The sequence below is a fragment of the Vanessa cardui genome, chromosome 13 (assembly GCF_905220365.1).
Source record: "Vanessa cardui chromosome 13, ilVanCard2.1, whole genome shotgun sequence".
Lineage (NCBI taxonomy): Eukaryota > Metazoa > Arthropoda > Insecta > Lepidoptera > Nymphalidae > Vanessa > Vanessa cardui.
In genome coordinates, this window is record NC_061135.1 from 8,194,983 (window position 1) to 8,210,252 (window position 15,270).

The window sequence follows — 15,270 nt, forward strand, 5'->3', positions numbered from 1 at the left end:
GTTAGTGGATACATGCGTAACATAGTCACATGCAGATTTCCTCACAATGTTTTCCTTCACCGCCGAGCTCGAGATGAATTATTGACACAAATTAAGCAAATGAAAATTCAGTGGTGCTTGCCTGGTACGCTTGCATCTCAACTTCGATTAAAATGCACGCGTTCTAACCTCTGGGCCATCTCGGCCCATACAATACTATATAAACCTGACATATTATAACGATGACTTTCTTTCGCCGGTTCTACTCAGGTCAGGGTGTTTCTTTTTCGACGTTTTTTGTTAGAGTTTTCAGTTTTTTCAAATCATTAAATTTTCTTGCACCAAGTAAATGTTTTAGGAAGAAATTAAAGGAAATTAGCATGTCAGGTTAGTAAGTGTGATAAAAGGCTTCTCTAAATTTGTATGAGCCCATTTTTATAATCCTAAAATTTTAAGGCAGATTTCATTGATAAATTTTACTTTTTTAATGTATAATCAGTAGCAGAAAAAGTAAAAAAAGGCTAATCATCTGCACTTTATTATCGTGTGTATAAAGAAAATTGTTTTACTAAATCTTTGTTTTTTGTATCGTTATCTTAAACATGTTATTGGTAAAAGTACATTTTTCTTTAAAATATTTTTTCTTTTTTTTAACATGGATTGGAGGATCGAATAAAAATACTTATAATTTGGAAACATTTATTCATTTTCTGTCAATAATTTAACTTATTTTAAACCTATACATGAAACAAATAAGGAAGACGTACCGTCAAATCGGTATGATTTTACAAACAACAACATTTTCATATTTACATACATACATAATATGACTTCTGTTTGTGATCTCATCTCGACACGACAAGCGCCGATATGGAAGACAAACATCTACAGTTCACATCGCTGTCATTTACGTTCAACAATTTTTAAAAAAAAGAGTATCGCCGGTCCATCTTTTAAAAATAATAAAAGTATCTTTAAAATCACATGTTTTCAAATTACTTAATGTATACTTAAAATATGGCTCACGAACGAACATTATCGTATAAAAACTATTATACAATAAACAAACAAAACAATGAACATAATATGTCTTCATGACTGGAATGGAAGACTCGGAACAAATCGTAAGTCAAAAAAGACTCACAAATAAAAACGCAACAACTAAGTAAGTATGGCAAGTAAATAATTAATATATGAAAAAAAATAATTTAAACTAAACGTTTGGAATGATACTTAATTAACTACTATTTATATTTACAAATATAACAGAAACAATTAGTAATACAAAGCGCTACAGTTACACGAATTATATACAAGTATTTACCGTCAACTCTCTTTATTCGCACTATTTTCTACATATGGATTCGAAGCGATGAAAAAAAAAACCTCGCGATTAAATATCTTAAATAATTATTTAAATATTTCAACGAATAAAGAGTTTTGACATTAAATCAGTATCACTTAGATATTATCGAATACTATCATCGTTCGCAAGATACCTTTGAACTATTAGAGATGAGTTATTTTTTGATGTCCTAATATAATTATTACTTTTTGTACTAAACAGGTAATGAGCAAATCATAGAAGCTGCCTAATATAAGAAAGCCAGTGTACGTTTGGAATGCACAGCAAGCGATCACAATTGCTATCAAGGGTTTCTATATTCGTTTTCAGTCTTTGTCGCCGACGAATCTATACGTGTCGGGCGGTGGTTCGGGCATGCAGTAGCCGTGGTACGTGCGGATGTCCTCGGCGACGTACGTTACGCCTGGCAGTACCCCCGGTTCCGTGTGGTGCTTCGGACAAGTGTGATCCCTCGGGCACTGGCAGATTGTGTTCGCGTTGACTTCGTCGATCTGCTCGTGACGGCGCCTCGCGCTGAATAACTTGCATGGCTCTTTCCTTGAACACCTTAGCCTCTGTAAATTAAAATATCTAATTATTTTTTTATCAAAAACTTACATCAATACTAATAATTCTTTTTCTATTCTTATGACTTGAATGTCGTTTTTCCAATTACAATATTATATAAAGTTATTTTCTCTGATTCTTCCGCTGTTACGTTAGCACTTTAATATTATACTGTTATCTGAAGAGTTATTATAATTTGATATTAACATGAACGTATGAATTTGTATTAATTCCGAACATTATTTAAAATTATAGCAACGATTAAAATTAGTCAGCAGCGCCACCAAGTGGCACAAAGCGCAACTACGTAAACACTTACACTTTGTGGCGAACACGCAAACTGGTACTGGTTCCCCTGCTCTCCGCTAGGTGTCGTGTATGGCAATTTCTTCAAAAGATACGTTACAGAGTTCTTCGGACAGTGACAATTGACGATTTGCTGAGTGGCGTTGCTGTCGGGGAATGAGTATATGATCCAAGCCGCGTCTTTGAAGTAACGACATTTGGGCAAACGCTTCACCGGCTCACATGTCTTATAAAGCGTCGTCTTATCGGCTAATGTGTGATTGTCGTCATCGGAAAGATCACTGGAAAAATAAATAAAATATTAAATTAATCATATTAGGACAATATCATACAATTATTATATGATTATGGAGTTATTTCGTCATTTAAAACATAATTCTAGTACCTACGTACTTGTATTTTTACTACGTTAAATATGCAGAAAACTAAATATGGTGTGTTTATATAATAACAAGAATCCATATGAACGTAGGCACGTTGTTATTGTAGTAATTATTTATATTTTATTCAAGTATATATTACAACCAGTTAATGGAAGTGAAATAACTAAACAAAGTAGGTATTTAATGTGACACCGTTATCTACCCACGAGAGCCATCCAAAGCATTGAGCCTAAGGATGGTACTCCTACGTTTCGTATGATCAATTCTTATTATCAACATATGGAAAGTAACCTTCGGAAAACGCCCCACACAAACTAAACAAGATTTTGTAATATTATGAAAGAGTTGCTATATCTCAATCTTTCATCTTTGGTTAATATTATTATTATTTACATTATTCATGTTACTGCTGTCTGTCCTTTAAAATTACGCAACGGATTATGATGCGTTTTTTTTTTGTAGATAGTGATTCAAGAGGAAGGTTTTTGTATACAATACATGGATAATATAGTAAACAAATACTATTAATTTCAGAAGTTCCTAATGTGATGTCTTAAATAAAAAAAATCTGTAGCTTGTTGAGTATCAGTATTTCACCCATTCTAAGCCGGAACGGGACGCTAGTATTTATCTAAAGTTTATATAAAAAAAGTTTTATTACCTAGAACAAGGCCTGTGCCCCAGACATCGACACTTCCTCTCAATCCACGGCTGTGCTGAATCGTATAAATCTACTTTACTGCACACCTGCCTCGCTCTGCAGTCGGGTAGATCCTCTTCGGATATCTGGAAATTAATAAAATAATTGATAAGAAAAATATAATATACATATTATTACGTTTTATTTTTATATTTAAATTAATTTAAATTGGTTGCGGCCGTTTTTTATAAAATTTGCATTTTCTCATTCGTCAAAGGATGAGGTAGAAATCGTGTGACTGATCGTTTTCATTTTTTGCTATCGATTATAAAGTCAGTGATCACGCAATATATATTACGAAAAATATCACGCATATAAAATGATTACTAAGTACATTATTTTGATATGAACTTGACAAGCGGTTTTTTTTTATTTAAAGTCTAATTCAATAATGTATTAATGTCTTTCTCACTATCGTTACTAAGTCAATCTCTGTGCACATCAGTGTTTCGCAGTACATGACATAACATCCTCATATTCCACAAGCGAATCATACATACGATAGTAAAATAAACAATGCAAAAATTTTCGTACGTGTAAATTCTGAATATTGACACGCATATAAAAAGCCATTGGTGCCTTACGAATTCAGCACACATCAATGAGTGTCCATTGAAAGATTCGCAAATCCGTGCGGCAGTAAAATTTTGCATGGCGAGAATCACAAAGTCGAACGTATTCCTATAAAAGAAATAACTTCGTATGCAGCGTGGGAAATACGAAATGTGTTTGTCGAAAGTCGTTCGCACCTGCCGCCGTTTGTGAAGGAAGAAAACAGAAGTGGATCACGGGAGATCATTATAACGACGTCCGAAAGATGTTAATCATTATGATTCGCTGGGCACAACAATGTAGGGACATGTGCGCTTTGAATCCATTCACTTTTTTTTTGTGGCGAAGGACCATCGGTCTTAGGCCTACTTCCGACCGGAAGGCATGCCATTCGACAACCTGTTGACGGTGGGAATATTTTTTCAAAGCGAATGTTTCTCAGGGCTAGTTCTACCGGACATATTCAAAAATAAAACCAAAAGTTTGTTGGCATACATACGTTTAAGAGTACTGTTATTTTATGTACGTAATCGAAATGAATTATTAATTGATGATGTCATAAATCAAAAATTTGTAAATCGAACAATAAATATCTTTTATTGTTTCTTATCAAAAAGTATATATATACTAATAATAATATATTCATACACGTTAACGTTAGTTTACCGACAGCCCTATAGCAAAAGACGCGCGAATTACGTTCCTGCTTTTCGTAGTTCCGGACACACTTCCCGTTTCTTGTGTATTGCGATAGATTTCGCGGAAACGGCCTCGGATGGATCTTTCAAAAGCCGGATATAGCCCTTTTGTGTAGCAAACAAAAAATGCCTGTGTGGATTGTACACAATGCACGGGTTGTTGACTTACTTCTTAAAGATTTTGTTTAAAGTAGTCCCAAGCTCATCTTGAATGCTAATGGCGCAAGAAGAAAATTTCTCGTCATCACAGAATTTTTAATGAGGCAAGAAAACTATACAAACTAAAATGTCATTGCTTAGAATTGACAGTTTGGTACAAATACACAATCTTAAAGTAAAATTAATAGTGCGATTTATTTCATTAATATTAATTAATATAAGTTTGAATTTGAATTGTATTTTGATTATTTCATATGAAACAGCCATAAACAACATACAAACAGCCAGATATACAATTGCTATTCTTAACCAATTTCATCCATATGGTTTTATTTAAATTAAAAAAATCGTACGGGACTTAATTAAATAAATACTACTATCAACATGTTAAATTGATATCGCGTGTCTAATTTACCCCCATGAATAAAATATACCGATTTCCACACGACTAACCAATTGTACATTATTTTTAAGTTCGTCGGATGTAATTTTTTGAAAGTCCAAGACTTGACCGGCGGCCGGGGGCGACGGTTTTAGGGGACGTTTCATTTTCGTCCTTTTCTACAGCTGAAAATTAATTAATTGCCACGTGAATATTGACCGTAAGAGGTTAAGAATAAGACACAATACGGCAAAGCTATACATTGTAAGACTAATCTTGCCATCAAATTGACAATCTTAAAAGCCTATATTTAGGCAACGTTTAAAATGAAATGGTACTTACACGTAATGGAATAGGACGTAATTTTGATTGTAATGGGAATGGAGATGAACGTGTTTCTCTCGTGGAGGCAGATGGGGGGGTCGCGGGGCGAGGCATCCGGTGTGAACAGGTGGCGTGCCGCGCCCACTCTAATGAAATAATCTGTGCCCGAGCGACCTTCCACAACCTTCCAAGTACGCCTAGCCCTACGATGTGGGCACACGCCTCTGCTATTTCTTTTTAGTCTTTTATTCACAAACAATTGTATATATGTTACGTAACCGTCATACAAATATTTAAATGCATACAATTTAAAAAAAAATAACAATTATTTATTAATATATTTTAAAATAGCACTAAACTGGGCCTTAATATAGTATAAAAAACGATTCAGTAATGAAAGTTTGAATACGAGTAAATAGTAATAAATACGTAATAGCCATGATAAAATACTTTAATCATTCGTAGGTACCTATTTATGTCTTGACTTTCGTTATATTTAATATTAAGCAATTGTCTTTTGAAAACCTTTAATACCTCTCATAAAATTAATAAAGGTCTGTTTATTATTTTATAGTATTCTTAAGTGCAATAAAATAGTCTATACTGTAAATGCTCCCTAGCTATATCATAGCGTTTATGGTTAATTTGAACTTAATTTACATGTAGGTACTATATAACTAGTAGAGTAAATTAATATCTTATGACCCACGCGAAATTGTAGTACATAAATTATATTACTCCAATTAGCCGTTTTAATTACAGTATGCGTTGTAAGATGAATATAATCCCACACGACATAGACTTAAATCGGTCAGTATACATTAGTTCATATCAGCTTCGAAATAAGAACGATTATAGCGTGTATGTATAAATTCGATTCGTACGTTGTACCGGGAACACAGGTAGCTACAAACAAATTACCAATCCGGGTAATAACGACTCGCCAGAGGCTACAAATTTATATTATTTATTATAACTGTAATTAGCTCAAAGCTTTCGGCGTTTCGTTCAACATCCGTCCCGTTTAAACATTTGCCGTTGCTGTTGTGTTTTAAAATTAGTTTATATCCTTTTAAATGGTGGGTTAAGTTTTTTTTTGGGAAGAATATCATTACAGCCCAAAGGAAGTCAGCCTTTAATAAAGCATAATTCGTGCGAAAACAGGAACTAATAGAAATTAGTTTATTATTGATAATTTCTTTACGTATTATATACAGCTCGTTGGAGATAATGATTATTTTAAATTTATATTAAGTTGTTAATGTTATGTTTTTCTCTCGATGACGCTTTTAATTATTTATTGGGTTTTATATTTTCGAATAAAGTTCAGTTTATTTCAACAACCTGTATAACATTTTAATAATTATTTATTTTTGGACATGAAGTATAACACAAATGTTTTTTCAGTTGGTGAAACTTTTTAATGTAAGTTCCGTATATAATACATATTAAGGTGTCGATCAAAATATAATTTAAGAGACACGAATACGTATTTTGTTTATTTTAATTATACTTTACTCTGTATTATCTTAAAATTTAAAGTTTTTGTAGTGAGAAATGAGAAGCTAAAGGATAAATGACTATCGTATTTTCGAAATAAAGTAAGTACTAAGAGATTAATATTGCAACAACGTTGCTTAACTATTCTCGTGAAAGAACGAAAAAAATCATGGACTATCTGAAATATATTTATTTGATTTCTATCGCAAGAGACAGAAAATGATTTTAAGGAAAAAGTATTCCTATTTTAAAAGCAAACAACTTATTATGATAGTAAATATTAAACGTAAAATCATTCGATACTCAGGAGTATAATCATATGTACTAACATTTATTTTCAATCACGTTCAGTTTTATTAAGAACAATCTAGTACATTCCACGTCTTACGTACAAAAACAATTCATAAATGTACACATAACGGAATCTTAACAGCTTATATAATTTTATCGTACATGTTCAAATCAACAGATTCGACCCGCCGATGTAATACGTGGGCCGTAGTCCTATATAGTATTCAGTAGTGCTCTAAAAGACATCAACGCTTGCCGGAAGCATCGCCGAATGCATTGCGTACGCGCAGACTAATTGAGTCGCCGTATATGGCTCCATTGTTGAGACATGTGTCCAATGACACTTATGATATGTACTTTGATTATATTTTGTGATACGTTGTTACTACGCCGTGACTCGAATTACAATTGATTTTTACAATTTGTTACGTTTTATTATTTGAGGCGTTTAAAATGTTTTGCTTTCGAATAAATGAATTCGATATGAATTGATCACATTTGTATTTTGAACTAGCTATACCCGACATCGACATGCGACATCACTCGCAAGGAATTTATTATGTAATAAAAATCGATCAAGACTTTTCATACGAATCGTCAACTTTGTTTAAGATAGCATCAAACAGACATACAAATTTACTTTTGCAATCATAATTTAAATATAGAATAAAATTTGCACAATCAAACAATTGCGACAATTTAAATACAGTCTATGTATGTTTTGGTATGTAACTTATGTAACATATAACTTCGCACGTAATTGTACTCGAGCATTTCAATATCAAAGGCTCTAAACATAGCCCCGTATAACAGTAGGGCACATCTTGTGTCTATTGTCGCCCTTCCATCCGGACCTATTCACGACGCACGTGTCCTTTTGACATTCTACCAAGACGCTCAAGTGTCTTGAAGGGGATCTCGATGTATGGTAAACGTTTTTAGTTTAATACAAGACGTTTACAGCAGCTTCGTCTGAGTTATTTAAGAAGATAGTTTATTTATTACGTGCTTCCGGTATTTCCCTTGTCTTATTCGTTATAACTTGTCCAAATGTCTAAAAATACAATGATCCAGCCTGGTTTATCGAATTTGTACTTTAATTCGCGTAACATAAACTATATTCGCAATATAAAAAAAAATCTTTTCATTAAAATTTTCTTTAAAAGAATTTGAATTACTGTTACAGAATTGACGTTTCTTACAGCTCAATTTTTTTTATTAGAGAGGTTAATAGTCGCATAGATGTACAACCTGAAGATTAGTGTTCACCACCACATAGATAATGGTGCTGTAAAAAATATATACCTTACATCGCCAATGCGCCACTAACCTTTGGAACTAAGATGTTTTTTGTGCCTGTAGTTACACTGGCTCACTCACCCTTCAGACTGGAACACAGCAATACTGAGTACCTACTGCTGTTTGGCGGTCAGTTCGGATCAGTGGGTGGTACCAACCAAGACTGGCTTAGCCAAAGGCCTTAGTAAGTTGACAGATAAATAAAATAGAATTGACAATGATAATTCTGAATAACGATATAAATTTATTTTATCAAAAATTAAGCCACTTCTAGATCACTAAGTCAAGACTTGTTTATTTTTAAACGTTTGGGAGAAATAAAGAATAAAAAGCGCATCGTATTTAGGTTTTTTGTCGCGTAACGCAGGTGCAGCTTTGACTATTCGGGTGTTTTTCGTTTTTGGATGTCTTTTTTTTTTCTCATAAAATTCTAATGCGTCGTTCACAAAGATTGAATGAAACCTTTAAAGTATTTACGATTCTCAAATAAACCGTTATGCTGAAGCTGTTATTTTATATTATTAAATCATTATGTATATGTAAAACAAGTATCCTAATATGTATCATGTTTTAAGTCTTATTTCATATTTCAATTATATATTTCATTGAAATATTATCCGTTTGATACTTTAGTAAACTGAATGAATTTCATTGAAACTAAATGTATAAAATTACGTTTTCCCTAAGTTAGAATTTTTGTCACAAATAGTTGAATTTCAAAGATGCAACAAATAAAGTCCCTCGCCATACTGGTACCTAATAAATTATCAAAGATTGTTTTTTACGAATAAAATGAGAATAAGCAATGAAACTCAGTGTGTATCGTGTATATTCTATCGCTTAATTTTTATCGCTAATATCCTACTAATCCTACTAGTATAAATACGTTTGTGAGGATGGATGTATGTATGTTTGTTAGTCTTCCACGAAAAATACTACTAAACGGATTTGGATGAAATTTTACAGTAATATAATTTGTACATCAGAATAACTAAATGTAATTTAGTCGTAATATAATGTTACATATCAAGTACCGGTGCGAAGCCGGGGCGGGTCGCTAGTAATATCTACGCGAGCTATGTTGTCATTAAATTCGGACAGCATTCCAAACATTGTAGTCCCGTCTTTACCAGTGACGTTGTTGACTCGCTTCCCTCTCGAGGTCACTTTTTACATTCACTGTATTGACTCGTGTCTGCAGTCACGCTATTTGTCCGACCTAACCGTGGAGAAGCGTTAATTATCTCATTACTTACCCATTTCATTGGTTCAATCGGATCTGTCAGTGTTTGATGGATATCATTTTTTTCGTTCGTTTGTATATTACAACAATATACATGTCAATCTACACTGTCGTTGTAATTAAATTGGATTTAGTTCTTGCTCTGCATCGACGATCACGGCTTCTATTACGTATCGTAGTTAATTTTTCTGCATTCGTATGAGTGTGTAAGTCCTTGCTTGTTCATTTTTCTGTTTACTATATGAGTTGTTCGATATGATATCGTAAGGGGATTCGTTGAATTTAAAGCGATATTTGTTATCAATAACTTATTGGACTTAAGTTATAGTCACTAGGTAGGTACTTAACATTAGTTTAAAGGGATATATTGGTTTTATAATTCTAAGTTAGTGTAGTCCTAGTTATTGGACTTACATTTAATATATATTTTGCTAAACATTTTAATTTATTAATTTCTACAAGTCCAGCTGGTTCAACCGTTACTACGATGTTATGACTATACGTTAACGTAAAAATTGTCAAAAATTTAATCCTATGATTCCTTTTATATAATCTGTTAAGTATATATTAAGGAATATATCGTCAATTTCAAATGATATAAAGCTATATTTTGTAATAAATATCCAAAGTGATCATTTCAACCCGACGTTGTATCTAAGCTAATCATGATTGATGCGATTCGATACTGATTCTTTGCTTTTAATATCCGCTTAAACTTTATCGGTCAGCAATAACTTACAGGTATTAAGGGTTGAATCAGAATAAGAACTATAAATAACTCCATCTACGTATAATACAGGTAAATTAAATTGGTCGCTCTGATCTCTATATATAAGTTCATCATCTAGGCAACTGCAAATCTCACAGGCAATAAATCATACTAGTCAAATTGCATGGCTATTATTCTATTGAAACTGTCAAGAGTGACACTGAGGTGTGACTTTATCCTATCATTTATTTCTATCCGTTCGTCTAATCATTTTGCATCGGCTGACAAGGGGATAACATCAACATGATTAGGTATGTACGAACAAATATATGTAATGTTTAAAAAGTTTGTATTATATTAGGATTACGACAAATATTTGTTAGGAAAAATTATGCGTTGGTCTTAAAATTAACTGATTTAAAGCTGTATTTAAGGCTAAATAAAGAAACAAAATATGGAGACAATTTTACTTAGGTGAGGATTTCTTTTCAAATACGATATTTGAAGACTGTTAAATTAAACAATTAATTATTTTTTGTCTTTTTCTTTATACAAATGATCACAAAGTCTTTTACATTAAAGATAGAAGTGAATATTCTTTTAGTTTACTTTTATTAGTCCCAATAACAAACTATAATTACTTCTGAAAGAAATAGGGAAGGGGCTATCCATAAATGTGTACGAAAGAGTATCTATAACTTCTGCTAGTTTGAAAACAAGAAATAAGTAAATGAAGCTGATTTATGGTATAGTGTAATCGTGGCCCAGTAGACACGCTGTCACGGTACATTTCTTAGTGTTTGACAAAAAATAACAAACTATTCAGTTCTTTGAATTCGCTATAATGACTTCACAATTTAATCATTTTCAATTGTTCCCGGTTTTGTATGAGGAGTTCTTTATGAGGTGAAGCAGATGATCATTGACCAGCACCCTCCTGCGGTTTTGTCATTCAAGAAAGATCTTTTGTTTATTTGTCGGTCTTTTGCTTCATCCATTCTTTGGATCGCGAGTACCGCCACTCGAAACAGACAACAGATATTCCTTCACCATTGTTGTAATAACCGTTCAAGTTGAGAATGAAATAATTTAACTAATTGTAATTATTATACTAAGTTTATTTTTCGAACTAAACGAATTGGCTTCACGACGTATCTGTCAAGATTATTCTCGCATAAAAGAATTATGAATAACCGACAAGATAGCTTTTAAATTCCATTCCTTAAGACGTACGGCTAAAGAAACGGTTACCGTTACGAATAAGCTTAAAGCCAGTGACATAAAGAGAGAAAAACATTTTTTTTTTTTTCAACCAAATAGCACACACTGCCCGGGACGGAGCCTCGAACGTAAGTCATCGAAGCTGTCAAGATAAGAATGAGTGAATGAACACCTGCCGCTACCAGTGTTACGCATGCTCCTACGCAGCCGTGCAACATCCACTATATTATAATTTAACATTTAAATGCATTCGAAACACACCGGCATTTTCACTTTTATGGCATTCGACTTACAGAACATTTTTAAATATATACAACGTATACTTTAAAAACTATTATTGTATGGACGTAATTATATACCTAGGTTGAAGCGATTATCTTCATGAATCGACTTTAAAATTAGGCATAATAATATGATTAACTTTATTTTTAATATGTGACTGACAAAACTTGACATCCGTAACTTCTATTTTGTTTTTTTAAATCTCGGGCATAATTATTTCACAAGACCTCTGATATGAGTTTCTCCGAGGAAATTGATGCCTTTATTTTGTGCTGTTGTTTTGATGATGTAAGTTTGATTGTTTTAAAACTATATCGTTGATTTCCTTCTCGCATTTATTAGTCACCGTAGCGCGTATAAGTGTCGGTATTTTTGAATTTAATTGGGCTAATTACTGGGTGGGTCCCTTCGTGGAACGATTAACACGTGACTAATATCTTCCCGCTAGATCATCTTATATGAGAAACACAGGGTTCAGGAAAATCATTCAAAGAAAAATTCGAAATATTTCCTACGTCTCGAAACGGATTCCGAGAGTTTTTTTAATAAATGAGTTCCGAGTAAGAAGGTTTACGGATTCTATAGAAAAAGTCTTACAAGAATAAGTCTAATAACAAAATTTAAAAGTAAACTTCAAAACTCGATCTATATATTTTAAAAATAATTGTATGTTTGAAACATTTTTGTTACTGCTGACGATGAATTAAAAAAGTAATTATAATTAAATGTTCACTTGTAATGCAGACGACGAATTATTTAGAATAACAAGTTGCAAATCAATTTAGCAGAATTCGATATTAAATGAGACTTCGTACACATACCAATTCTTTTATTTAAACGCTTTGTATTGCTTCGTGACGTTGGTCACGACTTATTACACGCTTGCTATGCCTTATGAGATAATATGTCAAACCACACGTACTACTAATTAGAAGAATCGAATAATTATATTGTCTTACCGGTACGCAAGAAATAATTAATTCAACGAATGCACCCATAGCGTTGACTTTTCGCGCCAATATTTGTTCCAAGATATACATAACGCTTCTAACATTATTATTTCATTTGAACTAATTGCGTACCTATTTAAATTACTTTATTACTTACGATATTTAGCAAATTGTACATAAATACATAAACCGCGATAAAGTCGGATACGATCTTAAGATTTCCACGAGTATTTCGACATAGCTATTTAATATTATTAATTATATTTTACGCGATATTAACTGGCCCCGATCGTTACGTTAAGATATCGGAAAGCATAAGAGTTAAAACATTACTTCCGTTGTGGCAAATTAACTAGTGTTGATCGAGGAAAGGCCATTTTAGGTATATGCATAATAACCATTTCGTAATTAACAACTGCAGAATTAGGTCGAAATAATGCAAGTTACGAAACGAAAAACTCAAGGTACTATTTCAATACCGCAAATGCGAAGAACACAACTTTCCACGCAGATCTATAAGAAGCTAGTTTATTGAGATGTAACTTAAACAAGGTTTCGTAAATCGAAACGATCAAGGGGAAATTAATCGTAAGGGATACTCACTCCGGTTTGATAGAGAATCTTGAGTCCACTTTTCGGTTGTAGAAGGGTCCGTCTGTGCGGGAGAATCGGTAGTTTGTCCGGCCTTCGGATGTGGATCTCTCCGGAAGGCCTGAACGCCTCGAGAGGCGTCCGGATGACGGCCCGGACGCCGGCCAGAACGCTCGCGAAGAGTAGTGTAGCTATCACTTGCATGTTCGAGTCACTGTCACACTTGTCGATATTCGTGAACGTCGAGCGATCCGTGCGAGTTGTTTGCGGGTCGGGCAAGCTCGGACTGACGACGGGCGCGCCGAGGCAGGTACCACTTGGCCTACGCGCCCGGTAAAACCACCTCCGACGACGATCGGAACGCCTTGATACTTTGGAGGCTTTTAAACGCGAGCTTTAACATTTTGTCACTCGTATTTATAATTTTAATACAATATTATATTTCGTTTTATTCATTTACAACAATTAAACTATGTTTTTTTTTATTTGAATTTTTATTGTAATTTAATAAATATAGTATAGCACATAGTGTGGGAAAATATAAATCTTAAATAATTTGCGATATAATTAATTTAATCTACCTAGAAACATATTATAAAAAATAATCTATTTGAAACGTTTTATAATTGTGCTAATTTCCGATGAGAACGTTTTTTTATTCATATCCTCGAATGTATTTTTTGTTAACACTTCATAAAAAAAGTAATGAATAACAAAAGTAGGCAAAGATTTTTTTTATTTATGATACTAGAAAGTCATTATAAAAATATGTTAATTTTTAATAGAATCAGGAAATCGGCCGTGTATTAAATAGTCTCGGAATGTTCCATAGATCAAGAATGTTGCGTCGCGCTCGGGTTGACTTCCTACCGACGATGTTTTTTTTACACAATCTTGTTGCTCGGGTATAAAGATACGTTTATATTGATTTTAAGTTAACACTTAAAGAAATGTTACAATAAATAACTTTATGCCCCCTTAAAACGTTGGTACTTAAAACGTAATTAAAATATATCTTGTCTTATATCCCGATTGGGAATATACTCTCAAACGTGCTGTATTGAGAGTCAATAACATTATTAAATAATGGCTGATATATTTTCTTTTATATGAAATAAAAATCGTTTTACAACTGCACTCAAGAAACAATGAACATCCGATAATCCCACTCGACCACCTTAAGTCGTTCTCGTAAATAGCTTTACAAACACAGCACCTTCAATTGTTTCAAAAGTTATTTCGCAGAACAAGAACCATTCATGAGAATTGTAAATTGTCAATGTAACTCTACCATAGGCTGTATACTCGATCCCTTTATGAATGCATGCTAAAAAGAGAAAGAAATCTCTATTGTATTGTACTATCGTGTCGATATGTTGTCTGCCTCGCTTCGTTTATGTTCCGTTGTAATAACAGATCGCCTGGTCCTTTCTATATGCTAGTGAACGCGACCTTATGTGATCTTCTATCTCTCTCGCTCCCATTCAGTGTCCGCGCGCTCGCATGAATGAACCGCTTCTTATGAATGAGTGGACAGTCGCCATAGTACTATGTATACCTACTGGTATACGTGTCTTGTTCTCAGAACATAATACATATTGGAAATGTCAATGTACGTGTGAACTTAGACGTTACTAAACTGCGAGATAAAACATATATAGATAGAATTATTTCAATATTTGTTTGGAATATCGTAATTAATCAATAATACGCTAGATAGAGTTAGGTATACGTATTTGTATGCTAAGCTAACATAGAAAATGTATCGCTATAAAAATATTGTCAAGTA

General features: G+C 33.2%; 2 protein-coding genes across 3 annotated transcripts in view; one reads left to right on the forward strand and one right to left on the reverse strand.

Moving 5' to 3' along the window:
- The window catches only part of LOC124534568 (elongation factor-like GTPase 1), a 109,787-nt gene that overhangs the window by 74,458 nt on the left and 20,059 nt on the right, over positions 1-15,270 (forward strand). The window lies entirely within an intron of this gene.
- Positions 668-13,783, reverse strand: LOC124534570 (protein giant-lens). Its single transcript, XM_047110483.1, has 4 exons — positions 13,494-13,783; positions 3,242-3,366; positions 2,211-2,478; positions 668-1,899 (listed from the first exon to the last, which is right to left on the reverse strand). The coding sequence occupies exons 1-4, from the start codon at positions 13,683-13,685 to the stop codon at positions 1,651-1,653; spliced, it is 834 nt and encodes a 277-aa protein (XP_046966439.1). The 5' UTR covers positions 13,686-13,783; the 3' UTR covers positions 668-1,650.